At 35.0% G+C, this 14,425-nt stretch overlaps 1 protein-coding gene across 3 annotated transcripts; it reads right to left on the bottom strand.

Annotated features, from left to right (window-relative positions):
* Positions 1-3,122: 3,122 nt before the first annotated feature.
* On the bottom strand, positions 3,123-12,526 carry LOC147916469 (UDP-glucuronosyltransferase 2B31-like). 3 transcript variants are annotated; one of them, XM_087434717.1, is made up of 6 exons: positions 11,785-12,526; positions 10,025-10,173; positions 7,591-7,722; positions 5,517-5,601; positions 4,707-4,926; positions 3,123-3,402 (listed from the first exon to the last, which is right to left on the bottom strand). In XM_087434717.1, the coding sequence occupies exons 1-6, from the start codon at positions 11,912-11,914 to the stop codon at positions 3,123-3,125; spliced, it is 996 nt and encodes a 331-aa protein (XP_087290843.1). In that variant the 5' UTR covers positions 11,915-12,526. The 3 variants fall into 3 exon arrangements, with proteins under 3 accessions (XP_087290843.1, XP_087290842.1, XP_087290844.1); XM_087434716.1 differs by having other exon boundaries at positions 12,037-12,508; XM_087434718.1 differs by having other exon boundaries at positions 10,025-10,169; positions 11,781-12,499.
* Between the last annotated feature and the right edge of the window lie 1,899 nt (positions 12,527-14,425).

Here is a 14,425-nt window from a genome sequence, read left to right on the forward strand (position 1 = left end):
GGACTTTTAGAACTTCAGACCCCAAAACTGTATGCTCCCATCCCCATATTTTTCCCACCATATGCTTTGGAAAAAATGCCTAGAACTGCATGTAGGCAAGCTAATCTGTAACTGGTAGAAAGAAGAACTTGTTAGCAGAAAATTTATGTCCTCCCCCCAAACTGTTCCTTCTGTCCCAGATAAGGAAGTAACGGAGGTTTTCTTATATTCCTCAGGAACGTTGCATTCAGCAGATCCACTGCAGAGAGGCACCCAACATTCTTCAGTCATCCATCACCTGACATTTCTGAGCCCCCCTAAGTCCCATTTGCCTTATGTAAGTCACTTCCAAATCAATTCCCTTTAAGATGGATTTTATAGGATGATATTCCCATATGCTAGCTTATTGTTTATTAAAGTTTATTATGCCACTACCTGCTTGGCCTTCTATCTTCTGATGAGCAGATTCAGCCCTTGCTCAGCATCAAGGTGATCACTGAGGTTTTGTTATTCATTCTATTGGTATGAGGTATTATAATAATTGATTTTTCATCTATTAAAGCGACTTTGTCTTCCTAGGGTATTTCCAGTTTTACTGGGTTTATAATCCCTTGTGTATATTCCTGAATTCAGTTTGCTAGCATTTTGTGGAGGACTTTTGCATCTACAAGCATAAGAAATATTGGTCTATAGTTTGCTTTTCTGTGATGTCTTTATGTGTTTTTAATATCAAGGCCTTATTGAATATCTTAGCAACTGTTTTCTCCTGTTCTTTCATTTGGAGGATGTTTTTGAACAATTGATGTTAATTCTTTTCTAAATTCTTTATAGAATTTATCAGGAAGTTGTCTGGGCCTGAGCTTTTCTTTGTAGGTAGTTTTTTTTTATTTTTTATTTCTAATTCAATCTCTTATTCTTGTTATAGACCCATTCAGATTTTCCCTTCCTTTTTGACGCTATGTCTCCCCATGCAGCACATGGCAGACCAGGTTGCTCATTTCTACTAGCTCATAGTCTATAAGGTGTGGGCAGCCGAGCACACCACAGCCCATGACCAGCATAGATGTGGTTGCCAGGCACAGCTGTCCCTGCATGCCCAGCACAGGCAAGTATAGCTGCTGGCCATTGCGCAGAAACTCTTTTCCAGACAAGGCAGCCTTAGGCTACAGGGTCAGGGTTCACAGCTCAAACAGCTCTGACTCCGCCTCCACCAGAAGAGCCACCACCAGCCTTTGCTGCAGGGAACTCAGCTCCTCTTCACGCTGGGCAACTTCAGCCTACAATGTCAGTACTTACCTTCCTGGCAACCATGGTGACACGTGTCCTCTCAGATTCTTATGTTTCATGTATCTTCTATGGGAAACAATTTATTGACTTAATTTACATCTTCCTAAAATCGGTGCCTTTTGCCATTTTTTGTATGTTATTGGCCATTTTTACTTCTGTGAGTTGCTGTTCACATCCTCCATCTATTTTCATATTGGACTGTTTATCTTTCTGTTTGTAATTTGTAATATTTCTCACTTTGTACTTTGTAATAATTCTCCAATATTTCTCAGGAAAATTCAATAATTCCTTTAGAGAACAGATTCTATATTGTCAAACCTACAATGATTACCAACCTGCTACACGTGTTACAGGATAGATTTGAAGAATATTTATTAAGCTTATATGCATGATTTAACAATATTATATACTGTGGCACTATATTATTTCTATATAAATTGTGTCAATTATCTAGAGGAGTCATATGGAAAAATCTGTGATGAACTTTTCCTATAGATTGCCTAGCATCAAAATTTCAATGTGTTTTGAAAATAAATCCATGCCTATGCTGGAGAATGTTTGTTGTGAGACTTCAATGATGACCAATAAAGATAGGTGTGTTTTTCTCACCTGGACCACTTGGATCCTAAAGCGATTCCCTGATGCTTATGTATTAGGAAGGCCTCAAGAATCCTTGTCATTTGATTTTCCTATTGCCATAAAATTTACACAATTTTTGTATTATTTGCATCGTTATTGATTATGATCAGTCATAGTGTGCCTCGGTTTAGGAAAATTATGATGTATTCTTTTTTTTTCATACCAATGGATTTAATGTTTCCATATTATATCAATGGAAGTGATGAGACAACAGGCTTCTGAGGAAAGAGAGAAGGAATGAGACAGACTGATCTAGTATGGTTATATAGAATAAGAATCATTATTTCAAACTACCTTCAATAAATACATTGAATTGCTCACCATATCTGTAAGTAGCTAAATGATGTTGTGCCTTTTTTTGAAGAAGTGGACATGTGTACACACATATTTGGAAAGAATGAAAATTCAATAAAACCTTTAGAGAACAGATGCTATATTGTCAAACCTACAATTGGGACCGTGCATCCATTATCAAAGGATAAAATGAGCATGAAAGCAACGAGGTGAATCTTTTCAAAGGGCTGTGAGGCAAAGAGAATAACCTAGTGAAACCAAAGTCTTTCTTAAATAGCTCAATTGTATAATAGGAAGTAGGTAGCCATGGTTATATTTCTAAATCCATATACATGCCACTGGGAAAGGAGTTAAACTGGATGAGGGCAAACATCTTGCCATGTCTCTAGGTAAGAGGTGATGCTGAGGCTGGATGCACAGTAAAAGCCAAGCAGCACTAGTGGTCTCCCAAAAGGAAATGGAAGGGTGAATCACTTTACACAATTCTTACTATTGAACATTTTCTTCAGCAAAAGATAAAACTACAAAATCTGCACCAACCTGCGGTTAAAGTTTTCTGAGTATCTGCATAAAAATATTGATATTGTGAATAGATTATTTAATGTTCTTGTGTCCATGCACAATGTTTGAGTCTCAGATAAGCTCAATAATTTTTGGCATAACTTTTTAATTTGAATAATAAGTTTCAATATACCCATGTACTTTTATTTTATTTTTCACCTCTTTTTCTCTTTGGCATGATATATTTCTAACTCTTAAACAGGTAAAAATTCACTTCAAAGCAAATTTTGATCTGAGAAACTAATTATGAAAGGTTGTTTTGTCAGAAAAGGAACACACATTTACATCGTAACTTCTTCTTACTGGAATTAACTGGAGGAACGTCATCTACAACGCATACCAGCTTCAGGCCTCGGATACAACTACTCCCTTTTTTCCTTCTTTCTTGTTTTAGCAAACATCTGGAAACAAAACACACAACATTTTGTAATGACAAATATAGCAGTTGCCACACAGGCCAGCAGGAACGCAAGCACATACAAAGAGGGGTACTGGAACCAGGTGAGATCATGGGAGGTCGGCCGCAGGTGTTTGGCTCCTCTGTGGTGCATGACAAACTCAATCCAGAAGACTGCTCGATCTAGAGGCTTCACTGGTTGATCATGTTGAATTCTTGATAATTTCATAGCATTCTCTTTATAATTAAAGGAGAAACGCAAAGATAGCAACATTGAAAGGAAGTTAATTTGCTTAAGCATGTCATTCCTATGAAAAGTTTTTGAAGTGTGTATGCATATGTTTCAAAATAAGTATCATAGAATTGCAGAAGTATATTTTTATCTGGGTCTTCATAAATAGTTTGTTTCGTAAACTGGAATTTTTTGATGACAAATATTTTAAAAAGTGATGATGAAGATAAGGTGAGAAAGTTAATAATAGTTAAATCTTTTCTAGCAGAGGACATGGTAGAAGCCATTCAAAGGGCTATAAGTCAGATGACAAACGAAATTTTAGCTTGATGCCCTTGAAGGTTTTAAAGAGGAATTCTGTCATCCTATTTAAGCAGGTTATAAACAGCATAGATAGTTTTTAAAATCCATTCTGACAGTCTTTGTCTTTAAATGAGTTATACTGTTTAGATACTGTAAGTATGGACAACTTTATATATATTCACACAAACGCATATATAGCATTATTCATAATAGCCAAACATGGAACAACCAAAATCCATGAACTGATAAATGGGTAAATAAAATGTGCTATGCCCTATCATAGAATAATATTCAGCAATAGAAAGCCACAACAGGAAGAAAGTCAAAAACATTATCCTATGTGAAAGAAGCCAGTTGCAAAAGACCATATATTGTGTGATTCCATGTATATGAAATGTTCAGAAGGGCTAATCTATAGGGATAAAAAGTTGATTAATAGTTGCTTGGGCAGGGGTGAATGGGAAGTGACTTCTAAAGCATGTCGTGTTACTTTTTGTGGTGATAAAAATGTCCTAAATTTATATTATTTTGATGGTTTCATAGCTCTGTAAACATACTGCATATGTTTGAATTTATAATTTTAAAGCACATAAATTATATCTCATTAAAATCTGCTAAAATAATAATAATAAAATCAATTTTTATGTAAAGAGATTTATAGTTTCACAGATCTTAGATACTGACTTGAAAGAATTTATGATATTTCTTCTAGTTCATCATTCTTTTCTCCTCTGGTTCTATGAGACTTTTAAAAATGTGTCCTTCTTACAATTACCTATGAACCTTTATATTATTTGAGGAGAAAATTGTTGCAACTGTTGGTTACCCGTTAAATCTATGGGGTTAAAAGTGCTTTGAAATATGTGTCTGCATGAAAATGAAAGTAGATTTAAGATTCGTAAAATCATGTCAACAATTTCATAATTAGCCTCATAAAAATGGGGTTAACTCATATTCGCCACTAGCAAAAGAACCTATCTGTAAATACCATCTTAAAAAAATTGTGATACACACGATGGGTCATTAATGACGGTCTTCAGTGCATTGAGCAAATCTGTACTTGACATTGTGCAGAAGTCCAGTCTAACAGCTGCTCCCTTCGTCTTCATGCGAGCAATATTATCAGGTTGATCCCCAAACAAAGAAATGCCCACCATAGGGATCCCATGGCAGATGGCCTCATGGATGCCATTGGCTCCACCACGAGTTATGAAGGCTTTGGTTTTCAGATGACCTAGGATTGGGTGAATTTCAGCAAATTATTAAGTATAAGTCTTAGAATAAAATGAGATTAGGGCAATAGAAGACTGAAAGAGGCATTGTATTTTAGATAACAGATTATTGTACACATGAAAGTACGTTAAAATGTCTTTCAGAACTCAAAGGAAGAAGCACCTAAGTCTACTCTAAAAGTAAGTGAAGGTTACATACAAGATTGATGTATGACTTGCAACTTGAAAAATGAATAAAAGATTGCCATGTGGACAATACTGAAAAAGACCGTGCTGGAGAAAAAAAGAATGTATAGAAAAAAGACGGGGAGGGCATATGTTAGAATATATTCTCTTAATGACATAGTGAAGTCACTGAATCTGACAAGTAGCTTTTCAAGGCAGCAGGAAGTTGATGATGGTGGTGCAGGAATCGGAGGAAGGAAAGGTTACACTTATCCTTTCCCCCTACAACTGGGAAATAAATAGAAGAAAGTTAATTTTTATTTTTGAGATTTCCAATAATAAACATTCAAAAAATTTGTTTCTCCATGAAATATTATCATCTGGTTGGAGTTTCTCTCATTTCAGTGTTTGTTTTTCAGTGTCTTACCAAGGTCATTCTGGGGGATCCATTCATAGAGCTGAGTATTTGGCCCTAAGGTATCTGGCTTTTTGCCTTCAAATCCCCATATAACCTGTTAGAGTAAATAAAATACCTTATTCCCTGAGTCAAACTTAAGATATAGCATGCTAGAATCGAAATAGATTAAGAGGCATCTAGTTAAACCTGTTCGTTATATGACAGATGTGGAAATGAGGACAAGAGATGCTAAGTAACAAGAACTACTGAAACACTGATGTAATAGGAATACTAATGTTTCATGTACTTATTTTATATTCAATCAAGTGTGGATACAATCATGATGTTTCACACTTGGATTATACAAATGACGTTTTTAATAACCAATTCAAGTGCATAAAACATTTTTAGACAGTCATAATTCTAGTGCAAAAAAATTGCAAATTACTAATGATCCACTAATTTATTTAGCTATTTATTATACTAGCTCTCAGCTTCCAAATTTAATATTAGCCTGCTTATTTCTTTTTGAGTGTTGGAAGAAGCAGCTTACTTATATCAGCTTGTTCTACAGGTTATTTTATTAGAGTTTTGCATCTTTTGATTTACAAAAAGGGAAAAGTATGCAATCGGCTATTTGTGAGAAAAAAATGATTCTGGTTATAAATAATTTATTATTAATTATAAATAATTTCTGCTTGGTAGGTAAGTTTAGTTTCTTTTAAATTGCTACTTATTAATCACAACTTCCATGAAATATTTCATGTAGGAGTTTTTTTACATGAATCCAAAGTATTATCACTATTGCTAGGTTTGACAATTCTTTAAATGTTGAAAAGAAGAGCCTCTTCGTACTTCATAAATAACAGCAAAGCTGTCAAAAAATTGAATATCGTGATGATGTTAAATTTTATTCACCTGTCTGTTAACACTTTAGGGATGCACTCCAAACCTTGACCCCATTGATTAATACGGTTTCTTTGTAGCCAAGCCAATCCAAGTCCAGTATCAAAATTAGGTACAGATTTTGGAATTCCTAGGCAATGTTCATAAGCTAGATTGTAATTGACTAGAGTTAACATCTATTTTCAATGTGTGTCCTAAGGTAACTTTAGTTCTCAGCAAATTAGCCTAGATAATGAGCAGAAAACTATATCGGCTAAGACATTAAAAAGTAGTTCAAAAATACCCAGAGATTCCAAGGATGTTCTATATATGAGAAATAATTTACTGCCATATTTTATATTGAAGGGGCATCTGAAACTGTCCCATGCTAGGTTTATTTCTAGTTGACTACTTTTTATATCCCCTTCTCCATCTTCAATCAGGAGGAGCTTTTTTTCATATGGATTAGAAGCAGAGTCTTTGCAGGGCCACATTTTATAAAACATCTTGAGGGCTAACCCACCTCCACTCTTTCACTTATGTTTTCCTGTTTCAGACTTTAGCAGGGCTTAGTCCAAAGGGGTAGTTGTTTCTCTTTCTTTTTTTCTGGTAGGTTTTTCTCTCTCTCTAAATAATTGTGGCTGGATAGGTACCTGGATACAGCTTGGTGAGCCCTGGCCATTCTTTCTCTGTATAGCACCTTGAAAAGCACATTGAACAGATCTATTCTGAAATTAAGAAGAAGTAAAAGAGGCCTGGATTACCTGGCAAGCCTAAACTGCAGGATGCCTTTTGGACTGTTATCATTTCTTGCTTAAAATTATTGATAAAATGTAACTCCTTTCTGAGAATATCTGTAGCGTGTACAGTGCCCTCAGGAATCATGCAAGGGAAAGGAGCAAATGACAGGGCAGAATTTGATGATATCCACATGTGCCTGCGATATCATTATAATACCAAAACTTCATGCTGTACCTCATAAACATATTTATTTCTGATCTCGGTGCTAATGCCAAAATTACTCTCAATCAAAAACACCCTCTTCACTGGTAGCACCGGCCACATATACTTCAATTTTTATACTCAGATTTGAGATAAATTGGATCTATCATAATACAGTGTAGTTTACTTTTTGTGAATGAAATTTCTGTAATCCGACCCTTTTCAAAATTTGAAAGATGCATTAAATAGTTGCCCAAAATAAGATATTTTATCTAACATTTTGTGGAATCTGGGCAAGGGCTGATGCCATCACATTGGCCCTTTCTTCTGTCATATTATTGACCATTGACCCCAGAGTAAACACCACAATACCATTTTCTCCAGAGCTCTGGGCAAACTCTTCCATTTCCTGGGAAGAAATAATTTCCTCCATCACAAAAAAAAGCAGCATAGCAAATACTATTGAAAGGATTGCTACAAGCAACTCAGGAGAGAAAACCATCTATTATCAGGAATTATTAGACTAGTGCCTGTTTATTTTTAATTGTGATAAAATATACACAACATAAAATTTACCATCTTAACCATTCCTAAGTTTACAATTCAGTAGTATGTACATTCTCATTGTTGGACAACCAATCTCCAGAACTTTTCATCTTGCAAATTGAAACTATACCCATTATACAATAATTCCCTGGCAATTGTCATTCTACTTTCTGTTTCTATTAATTTCACCAGTCTAAATAAGTTACATAAGTGAATAAGACAGTATTATTTGTTTCATGAATGGCCCGTTTCACTTAGCATGATATCTTTAAGGTTCAGCCACGCTGTAGCGTGTTTTAGAATTTCCTTCCATTTCAAGGCTGAGTAATAGTCCACTGTGTGGACCTACCACATTTATTTTATTAATTCATCCGTCAATTGACACTTGGATTGCTTCCACATTTTGGCTCTTGTGAAAAGTGCTACTGTGAAGATGGGTGTGCATATATCTCATCAGGATCCTAAGGTAAATTGTTTTGGATAAATTCCCAGAAGTGGAGTTGTTGGACCTTCTGGTAATTCTATTTTTAATTTTTTGAGGAACCTCCATTCTGTTTTCCTCAGTGGCTGTTTATAATCCCTCAGTTCCCTTGGAATGATACAATTGATATGAGGTTGATTTCTTGTATTATGTATATTTGTACAAATATGTGCATGTGTGCGTATATAAGCAAGAAGTGAAATAGAGCCTGTACACAGTAGTGCAGAGGAAATGTTCTTAGTATTACACCTAGACTCTCCATTTACACTGTTATTAATTACTCATGTAGATTCTTGGAAGGAGGACACAGAGCAGAATCATTCCTCACCTTTCATTCTTTATCATTATAGTTCTACTAAATCACTTGTGTTTATTTCGGTCAGGTCTTCTGAAGAATTATTTTAATTTAGTCATTAGTATTTCATTTCTCTGACTATGAGCACTAAGAAAAAGTTTGTTATGATTGGGATGACTTTACATCTTTTTTCTCTCAGCACTGTAATAATTTATAATAATTTTCAATGTGTCCCAAGCTCCCCCCCAAGTCACTCTTTAAAGGCTGAAGAATTGCTGTCATCACATTCATGAGTCTGGTGTTACAGTTTGGAGTTTTCATGAAATAGTCCTAAGATTCCTGTTTATAATCCAGAGATATACATGTATGTTATTTATTTGAGTGACTATATTTCTGTTGTTTTTTTTTTTCTTTAATGTATGATAACTTTTGGCCTGAAATCAAATTGTAAAATAGACGTCCTAGTAGAATGTATTATGTGTAACTGGCTGTTAGGGGCCTTCATCAACCCCTGACTGAGTCCTCCAGGGAGTACCTGCCCCAAGGTGGGAGAGGTGGGTCAGGACTTTCTGCAACAGAGATCTGGTCACCCACCTGCCTGGAATTGTATCAGAATTATTCTGACTTGTTGTCCCATATTCCTGCCAATTTAAAATCAATTTATTACTTCCTGTACTGGAATATTTCCTATTGCTCAGTATAGTCTCTTACGAAAACAACAACAACAACAACAAAAAAAACAAACGTAAAATAGTCAAAAGTTTCTCGGATATCTCGTCGAAACTGCCTACTCATCCTTTTTTTTTTTTTCGGTCCTTCTGTTTTAAATTCATTATTTGTTCTTTTATCTCTGGAAAAGAATGATGAAACCCTTCCAATATAAAGAGTATACGTTCTGATCTTAATCATTGTTGTTTAATGATCCCCTCTGGATATTCTCTAGCACTGTGGTCTTTCCTTATTCTACTTTTCACACAGTTTTAATTGCATGCTTGTATTCTGTCTTGCCAAGTAGAATGTTAGGTGTGTTTGTGGGGAAATTGGGTCTATACTGCCTCTCTGCATATCCAACACTTATCTGTGAACTATGCTAGTCACTTTAAGAAAATTCTTTAAATGAGTGACTGATAATTCTTTATGTGTTGAATAATGAGGTGTTTATTTAACTGACCCTTTCCCAAAGTCTTCCAGGTATAATACTTTATTCTGCAATGTCAATGAAATTCAAATTCTTATAGTGGTACTGGAATACATGAGTTTCTAATTGGTAGGTCACTTTACCAGCTTCCCATAACTCTCTCACTGAGTCAAACATTCTAAATGAAGAACACAGAATCATTTCTATTGAAAATGCAAAGTAAACAAACCAAACAAACAGGAACAGGTCACCTTAGGTAGGGGTTTGGCTGGTTTGCAGTGACATCCTCCAATATATTCAAAATGCGGTAAGAACGGGCGAGGAAATTCAAAATCCCAATAGGTTCGAATGAGCCACATTTCAGCTTTCCTCATTAACTCAGATAATGTAGTGGGTCTTCCTGAAGGGAAAAAAGCAAAGAAACGTAGAGGAAATGAGAGTATTGTCGAGTGAAAATACCAGGTAATTTTCTGAAAGGAGCTTGGAATGACAAAGCCAAAGATGTTTAAAAGTGTCTGTGGTTTCATAATACAAATATGTGTGTGTATATACATAATATACATGTGTTATATATGTTGTTTATATATAAATGAGAGAATGTAAGAGGCTTTCATCTCTAACATCACATCAATGCATTCAAAATCATAGACAATTTTTAAAACTAAACCACTAAAGAATTAAACGCGTTTGTTTACTCTGTAAAGCTGCAACAGTAATTGATGCAAATGTAAACAATGATGTCAACTGCTCAATTTACCCTACCATATCCATGGAAACACCTTTCCCTATAGTACTCAGTCAAGTTTCTATAATTTAACAAGCTATTCCCTTGATCCTATATTTTCCAGGTAAACTGTGAGTTTTTGGAAGGTATGGCTACTCCTGCATTTGTTTCATGTTAGGAGCCTAATAATGTTTGAATATTGAATAAATGTTGTTGCAAAAAACTGCTGGAAATTATTCATAAATAATGGAAGTAGATGTGCTCATCCTTAAATTTGGCTCATTTTATCTTCAATGGAAAGACATTGTTTTTAAAAAATGTAGACTAGTAACACGTATGTCCACCTCTTGGCAATATTTTCGGCCTTTAAAACATGATTTGTAAGTACTTTGTGAAGGAAAGTGTGATCATTAGAAACTCAAATTATAGTTTCATGTGTCTGAGAGAGAGCCATATCTTTCATTTGTGAAGTAATCTTTCAGGTCATATGGCAAAATAGTTGATTTTTTAAAAGAATCTAAACCGAACAAGGAGAAGCAATTTCCTCAAGGCTCCCTATACTGTTGTGTTAGAAATATAGAACTCCTCAATCTATGTGTCTGCTTTATCAAGATATTTAGTGAAATCTCTAATGACTTTTATTGAAAATGGAAAAAAATTATAGTAAAATTGATGTGTAGGATGAATAGGCAGAGCACAGAGGATTTTTAGGGTAGTGAAACTACGCTGTATCATATTGTAATGGTGGACATATGACAGTATAACTCTGTCCAAATTCGTAGAATGTACAACACCAAGAGAGAACCCTAATATAAAATATGAACTTTGGTTGATAATGGAGTGTCAATATAGTTTCATCAATTGTAACAAATGTAGTTCTCTGGTGGTGGATGTTGATAATAAGGGAAACAATGAGTGAGTGGGGGCAGGGTATATATGGAAAATCCCTACGCAATATTGGGGTGGACCTAAAACTTCTCTATGCAAGAAAGCCTATTATAAACAAACCAACAAGAAAGGATATGTGGTTGCTTAATGAACTCCTCAGTGCTTTAATTTTTAGTTTACGATTTCTTGGAGTGTCCTGTACTAGGATGGGCCACAGGGTCCTAATTGACTCTTTAATTTAAGCATTTCCATAATATTTGTGAGTTTGAGAGATCATTTTGTATTTTTATTTCAACATTTTACTTATGCAAGACAAATTCCTCTGACTTTATGCAAACTCACCTTCCAAGGCACTAGCAAAGTTAGGATTTCAAGCTACCAGCTAAAAACATGACTTACCTAGTACTTCAGTGTAAAACTGATCCCACTTCTTCTCGTTGAATGTTTGGTACCAAAAGTCAAAATAGAGCACATATATCATATTTTTTAGCCTCTCCATGAATGTCATTTGATCACTTAATTCTGACATAACAAGAGGTACATAGGATGGAGGGAATGGGAGTCCTCCACTGTACTTTTCAAATGTATGGCCAGAAGTGAAGCAGAGACAGTACACAAAAGGTATTTTCAGTATCTCAGCCAGCAGCTCACCACAGGGTCCAATGGGGTCCGAGAAAATGAGATCAAACCTTGATTCTTATAGTTTTGTTATAAGTTTCTTGTTCAAGACTAGATCTTTACAGAGCTTTTGGATGCAATTAGAATATTCTCAGAAGAGTTCTTGCACTACTGAAAAATATGTCCAAAATGTGTCTTTTGGCGTATGATATATTCATTTGTCAATCCCTTTTCTGAACAAAACCTCAAAATCGTGTTTTGTTAAAGATGTAGGATAAATCTCAACTTTAATAGCAGATGGTTTGTTGGGATCAACAAGAATGGAAGCTGAAGATGTCAGAACACTCACTTCATGACCTCTCTGGACAAGTTCATCTAGGATTCTCTTCATATTGATCCAATGGCTACATCCTGTGGGCCACACCAGCACCTTTCCACCACTCCCAGGGCTAAAGTAACAACCCAGCTGTAGCAGCAGCAGAACTGAAATCCATTTCATAGACATCTTGGTGAATGCTCTGCTTCTTTTCAAATTGCTGATCCCTTCTACTGCTGCTCATGCTTATACTCAAGGAGAAATCAATCGGGAAGTTAAAATATAACTCCTACACCTCAAAGTAAATACACTATATGAACAATCAGAGCATTTGTATAGCAAGTGGAAAAAACAAAAAGTAGATGACCTCACTTTTATACAAATATGTTTAACATCTTTTTCAAGATTAAAAGTGCTATCATCCCGTAAGAGGTGAAGCCATTGTATGTGTAAGTCATCTGTTATTTGGAAGAGTGTCAAGAACAGTGACAAGTTAGAGGCAACTGTGTCTGCAGTCTTCTTGAACTTTAAAGTGAACATTTCAATAGTTCATAGTATAGTCACAGAATTGTGCAACCACCACAACAATCAATTTAAGAGTATTTTCATCACCTATAAAGAAACTTTACCCTTTAGACGGAACTCCTTGATTTCTGCCTTCCCCAAGCCCTATCCACCATTAATCTAGTTTCTGTCTTTAGATTTGCCTACTCAGAACACTTTCTGTAAATGGAATCTTGCAATAGATGGTCTTTTGTGACCAGCTCCTTTCACTTAGCATAATGTTTTAAAGGTTCATCCATGTTGTAACAAGTCAAGGCTTCATTCCTTTCATTGGCAGATAATATTCAATAGTATGGACATCCCATTTTTTAAAATTCATTCATCAGTCATTTGACATTTTTTTCACATTTTTTAACTATTATGAATAATGTTGTTTATTAACATTCATATAAAAGGTATATTAACATTCATATAAAACATGGTTTTCTTTCTCTGGCATATGTACCTAAAAGTAGAATTGCTAGGTCATATAGCAACTCTGTTTCAACTTTAGGATATGGCATATCATTTTCCAAAGTGACTGCATCATTTTTCATTCCCTCTAGCAATATATAGTGGTTCCAAAATCTGCATATCCTTTCTAACCCTTATTATTGTTTGTCTCTGTAATTATAGGTATGCTAGTAGGAGTGAAGTTGTATCTCACTGCGGTTGAGTTATCTTTCTCTGATCTTAATCATGTTCAACACCTTTGCACATGCTTTTTCAACACCTGTATATCTTCTTTGGAGAAATATCTATTCATAAACTTTGTTAATTTTTACACAATTTTTTTTGTAATTTCTACAATGCTTTGTAGTTTCCACAGTATAAGTTTTGCAATTTTCCTGTTAAATTTATTCCTAAATATTTTGTTCTTTCGGTGCTATTGTACAGCCATGCACCACATATCGACATTTCACTCATCGACAGACTGCATATATGATGATGATCCCATAAAATTAATATCATACAGCCTTAGTGTGTAGTAGCCTATACCATCTAGGTTTGTGTAAGTGTACTCTATGATGTTTGCACAATGACGAAACTGCCCGACACCTTTCTCGGAATGTATCCCTGTTATTAAGGGACATATGATTGAGGTGGGATGGTTTTCTTAATCTCATTTTGGATTGTGTATTGAAATTTTATATTGCATATTTTCTAGTGAATTCCCAAATATTTTCTCTACATATAATCATTTCACCTGCCAACAGACGTATTTTATATATTTTTTTCCAATGTGGATTTCTTTATTTTATATTCTTCCCTAATGTCTTGGTTTGAACCTCCAGTAAAATGTTGAATAGAAGTGATGAGAGTGGACCTCCTCATCTTTTTCCTTATCTAAGAAAAAAAAACATTTAGTTTCACCATTAAGTATGATGTCAGTTGTGGCTTTTTTGTAGGTACTTTTTATCCATTTGAGGATGTTTCCCAATATTCCTAGTTTACCGAGTATTTTTATCATGAAAGATATTGGATTTTGTCAGATGATTTTTCTGCATTTACTGAAATGATGATGCAGTTTTTGACCATCATTTTATTGATAATGGTGCATTA

Source organism: Ceratotherium simum, chromosome 8 (genome assembly GCF_057802395.1).
Source record: "Ceratotherium simum simum isolate JZ-2026a chromosome 8, ASM5780239v1, whole genome shotgun sequence".
NCBI classification, from domain to species: domain Eukaryota; kingdom Metazoa; phylum Chordata; class Mammalia; order Perissodactyla; family Rhinocerotidae; genus Ceratotherium; species Ceratotherium simum.